This window comes from Acanthopagrus latus, chromosome 12 (assembly GCF_904848185.1).
Source record: "Acanthopagrus latus isolate v.2019 chromosome 12, fAcaLat1.1, whole genome shotgun sequence".
In the NCBI taxonomy this organism is placed as follows: Eukaryota; Metazoa; Chordata; class Actinopteri; order Spariformes; family Sparidae; genus Acanthopagrus; species Acanthopagrus latus.
The window spans coordinates 14,215,461-14,220,470 of record NC_051050.1 but is presented as its reverse complement, the minus strand read 5'-3'; the positions used below and the strand labels follow the sequence as shown (position 1 = coordinate 14,220,470).

General features: G+C 42.9%; 1 protein-coding gene across 1 annotated transcript; it reads right to left on the bottom strand.

Annotated features, from left to right (window-relative positions):
• Positions 1-2,251: 2,251 nt before the first annotated feature.
• On the bottom strand, positions 2,252-4,989 carry LOC119029628 (glycolipid transfer protein-like). Its single transcript, XM_037116604.1, has 5 exons — positions 4,767-4,989; positions 4,223-4,281; positions 3,975-4,108; positions 3,688-3,838; positions 2,252-3,370 (listed from the first exon to the last, which is right to left on the bottom strand). The coding sequence occupies exons 1-5, from the start codon at positions 4,867-4,869 to the stop codon at positions 3,188-3,190; spliced, it is 630 nt and encodes a 209-aa protein (XP_036972499.1). The 5' UTR covers positions 4,870-4,989; the 3' UTR covers positions 2,252-3,187.
• Between the last annotated feature and the right edge of the window lie 21 nt (positions 4,990-5,010).

The window sequence follows — 5,010 nt, the reverse complement described above, 5'->3', positions numbered from 1 at the left end:
AATAATACAAACTCTGTATACTGGATAAACAAGCTGCTCTCAGGGGAAAATAAGGTCCCCAGAACACTATTTGAAGCTAGAAAGGTGGCAGGGTCCGCCACATATGAACAAAGTAAAACAGCATGACAGTGTGTTGTCCTTTTAAGGTCAGTTTGATTACTCAGTCGTGAAAACAAAAAGTTTGTTTATTTAGTCTGTTTAGGCATAAGCAGTCAATTCTCTTCTGATTGTCTTTCCCAAAACTACAGAGTGCACCTTTAACATCTTAATTGATTTAATGTAGTCATGCTCAGCACAGTGTATTAGGACTGTTGCATATCCAAATCAACACTGTGGCAATCCAGGCCAAGCAAGATGTGCCCTTTGGTTGTACTTTTGTTAAATTGTAAGAGGTTGCGTGGACAGTTTTTGTTTTCCTCTGTAAGGTTGTGACACTGGTTCCACCTGTGCCACCTGAATCATTTACAATATCTTCTATGTAGGGCTATATCATCTCTGATGGTGGGAGATGGTACGACTGATTAGTTCTGTGTCTGCACTGGTTCTGTAATCACTATTTATTTATGTCAGCCTGTTGAGTTGTATGGCAAAACTGTCTCTATAATTATAAAAGTGCAATTATTATATATGAAACATGTGAGCGCTCTCCATGAAGTATGTTGTTGAATTACCTGCATTTTGCAATGTATGACCCCCGATCTCTCACCCCCCCCCCTTTTTTTTTGCCTCTTCTTAATAAGGATTGTCAAGTAAATGAAATTTTCTAAACCCTGAAAAGCAGTTTGTGTTATTATGCATCATCAGTTATCATCAGACAGACGTGTTGCGGAGAAGAAGGGGGTTTTATCATATTCATGAATTTATAAACTAGTTGTGGAAAGATGACATTTTTCTGGTTTTATTGCGAAGGGATTTAAGGGCTTAACCACCACGCAAGTCGCCTTTTTTTTCTTTCAGCCTTGGATCTCATTTTATTAAAATCTATCTTTTCACTGAAGGTTTTACAATATGATGTAAGTCAATCCTTAGCAGAAGATATATATGGATTGATTCCTCCATAAAATGATGCAAGTCCAAAGTGCTAATTATGTTTGTCCAAATGGATGGCCAACGCTTGAGGCAGAAGCAATTCAGCACTTCCAAAAAAAAAAGAAAAAAAAACCCATAAATGTAAATAAATAAATGTGCAGGCTTTCCTCTTCGCTCATGGCAGAAATATAAACGCTTTCCCGAAGATAAATCCACAAGAATATTACTGTTCACATTCTGTTGGAATGAGCTTGCGTTTCCCAACTATTGAATTACTAATTTAAGGTGGTGGCGTTCCTGCCTGCGTCGTTATTCTGCATCATTTGTCCTCCTAAATTGGATGCTCTGGCAGTAATGTGGTTTAGGTCACCGTGGACAAAAAAAAAAAAAGTGCACATCCAGTCTAACTAGTCTATCACAACACAAATAACCCTGATGGTGTGAATAATGGCATTAGACGCACTGTTGGGAATAAAGCTGCAATATTCAATTGATTACCCCATTGCAGATAACAGATATTTCAGAGTTAAAGGTCAGTGGCTTTGTCATTGAGGCATTGTTGTAAATGATTTCCTGTCTTTAGCCTATTGTGTCCCTGGCTTCGCTCGGAGCGTTTCCATTCCTATCTATCAGTGAGGACAGGCCAGGCCGCTCTGCTGATAAACCTACAGGATTACAGACATGCTCCCCTCGCCCTCGCTCTGAGACGATTAGCCGAGGCTCGGCTCCTCTGGGAGAGGAACCAGAGCCACTCCAGCCTCTGGGACGCACTTCAGATAAGTAAGACTGGGCAGAGGAAGAGGCTGGTTGATCTGGGGGATTAGGACACATGAAGGAGAGAGAGGATTTTCCTCCAATTTGGTGCTGATGTTTGGGAAAAATTACTGTTCAGAATAGGCTGTATTAACATTCTTTTCAGCAATCAGCCTCAGAAATGTTTGTGCTGAGAGCGAAATCCAAAAGAGCTTTTGAAAAAGCACAAACCTGCCCTCGCAGTTATAAACATGAATCAAAGCGTTTTTTTTAAAGAATAATTTATGACCTCAAAGACTTGAGCAGCATCTGCAGTGCTTATGTTTTGTTTTGTCAGTGAACATAATTTCAAGGATTTCATGCAGTAGCTGCACCACAGATGTGCTTTTAAGTGAGAGGAGCAGTAAATACTGCCACCTAGAGTCAGATTTATGAACTGTACATTTCATTTGTATTGGAATGATTCGACTAGATTTTAATACTTGTTTTTTAATTCAAAGTCAAGATTATTAATTTAAAATCTTGTCTTAACAACAAATGAGATCAAAGTTGATAATCCAGAAACAAACAACCGCCTGTCTTTAAGTATCTATACAGGAAATGCTAAACAAGTTGATGCGCACGTGATGTGCTGACTCCTGAAATTAGAAATATTAACATTGTAAAGCTTGTGTAAAAAGAGGTTACGTCAGTTGAGACATAAATCGACACAAAACAAACTACAGAACAATACAACACAAGAGGACCACACCCTCTGACTCAACACAGACATGCCACAAGCCCCACACAGGTGATGCCCTCAGAAAAATGAAGTCACTCTTGTTCTGTAGGTAAAATGGAATTACAAATAGATGAATTTTGTATTTATTGATTACCATCAAGGCACTAAATGGATTCCAGCTACCACACAACTGTGGTGGAAATTTAAAAAAAAAATGACTACTGGGGCCGCTGCTCTCAGACGGACAGTGGAGGTGACTCCGGGGCTCAGGAGGCAGAGAACATCTGAAATGGTTTCCAGTAATAGTGTTTACAGTCTTGTATTCCTCTCTGTGATGGGACAGGTCAAAGCCGCTAATTAATGCCATAAAGATACAAGCAACTAATTCTTCATAAGAGCTGCACTGATGCTGCAACAATCCCGCAATCACTTTAAACCACATACAAGAACACAAACATAATAATCTGCTTCTGTTTGCTTCGAATTAAGGCATCATTTTAAGACCAAATATACAGCGTTAAATATTCAGCGAGGCATAATCAGAGTAATAAATATCAAACTGAAAGGAGGAAAAATTTAAACAATCTCGTTAAAAACCATCTTATGAGGCCGGGAATTGTCCTGAACTTCAGAGGCGGGACGGACGACCCTCCTGCGCGTCCTGTCCAGTCGCGTCCTGGGACGTCAAACGGTGTAGTCCAGCTCTGCATTGAGGTTTGTGTACATCTCGTAGATGGCGTCCACAGTGGTAGAGTAATTAACCAGGAAGAGCCGCACATTTGCCAGACAGTCCTCCTCTTTCACTTCCTCTCCTTTCGACAGAGCCTTGAGGAAGTTTGATCTGTAGGGAGCTGCATGTAACGCTGCCTGCGAGGACAAAAAACAAAAAACAGATTCATGTAGGCATCCAAGAGAGACGGGGAAGGCCTGTTTTTTCACGTCACATTACAAGATGCCCCTTTAATCTGAGCTTTGTGGGGTTTCTAAAATAACTAACACTACGCGCTGTCACCACCAGAAGCCATTTTTTGCCAGCACAGTAGGAAGTACACATTACTACCCTCTGAGGGCTAATCAACTGGTTGACGAACCGTTGCCGCTCTAGGGATCAGGTCTTGTCCACTACAATACAATATAATATCACAGATTGTTAACAATAACAGAAACAGTGACATCTTCCTCACATCGAAAATCTTCTGCACGATCCAGCCGTGGTACTTCTTCAGCGCCTGCTCGTAGGCTTTGATGACATTCACTCTGATGAGGTTAGGTTTGTTCTCATCCCTGTCTCCGTCTGCCAGACTCTGCAGAAGGACTTGTATGAAACGGAGACCCCTGCAGGAGAGATGTCACATTTTTAAAAAAAAAAAGAAGAAGAAGAAAAAAGAATGAGCCTGTGTGTCTGAAAGCTGAAAGTTCAACATGCAGCAGTGTGTGTGTGTTTGTGACATCACAGTGAGTGAGCACTCACCTTTTCAGCCACATCAGGGCCAACGTTGCTCCAACTTTGGGCCACTCAGCTGCGTGGGCCTCTCGCTCGGCCTCCAGTATGTGCTGCAGGGTGACGTACTTCTCTGGATCCTGAACATACACAGCTCTAATTTTCTGTATAGGATGCATCACATTAGGAGTTGGTGGTGTGGGAAAAAAAATCAAACTTAGAACAGTGCACTTGCAAGATCATAAACACACGTGCACACACACAGGTCTGTTACTCACTGTTATATTGCCATTAATGTCTGATTTGATGATTCCAAACACTTTTGATCCCAGGCAGTCTGAAAGAGGAAACAGACAGTTGAGAGCAAAGCAATAAAATATAAATGATCACACGTGGCTCAGAGGAGGGAGAGGAGAGGAGAGGGGGGTGAATGAATACCAATCAGCCATTAGGGAGCAACAGAGGGGGGAGACTAGAAAATTGCAGTGAACGCACAGTTTAAGGCACAATGAGGTCAGTGTGAGCTCTGTTCAAAGAGTAAACAAAGAGTTGCTCTATAGGCTCTGTAATATGGCCGCAGCTGGAACAGCCCCCCTCCTCCTCCTCCACCACCACCACCACCACCGTGAGTGACCCAGCACAGCTCCACTTCTCCAGCTATGTGTGAAATAACAAAACAGGCGGCGGAGTCATCTGAGAGCAAACAAGTCGAGCCGAGTGTGGACCGTGACGGCGCCTCGTCGTACACTATCTACTACAACAGTGTGTGTGTGGGTTTTTTTTTTTTTTTCAGGTGGAGGAAGGAAAAAGGAACACACTCACCGAAGAACGACGGCAGGTGAGAGACGGCCTCCAGGAACAACTTCGTGTCCACCGACTTGTCAGGAGGCAGCTCTCCGAATTGGTTATCCAGGAGAAGAGACATGGTCCCGCCGTCGTCGGAAGCAGCGGCAGCGAGCAGCTCTTCGGCTGGAGAGAGAACCCGGAACTGTGTTTTCTTGTCAGATGGGGTGGGGAAGCGCCACCAGCGAGCCCCTATCACTTTCGTCCTCCTCCCAACAGGTGG

Bases quoted from the DNA above. Each gene is read 5' to 3' on its own strand.
- LOC119029628 (XM_037116604.1), bottom strand. From the start codon at position 4,869: ATGTCTCTTCTCCTGGATAACCAATTCGGAGAGCTGCCTCCTGACAAG. The intron at 4,282-4,766 runs GTGAGTGTGTTC...TTCCTCTTTCAG, and splicing joins TCACCTGCCGTCGTTCTTCG to ACTGCCTGGGATCAAAAGTG. The intron at 3,371-3,687 runs GTGAGGAAGATG...TTGTCCTCGCAG, and splicing joins TCGTGCAGAAGATTTTCGAT to GCAGCGTTACATGCAGCTCC.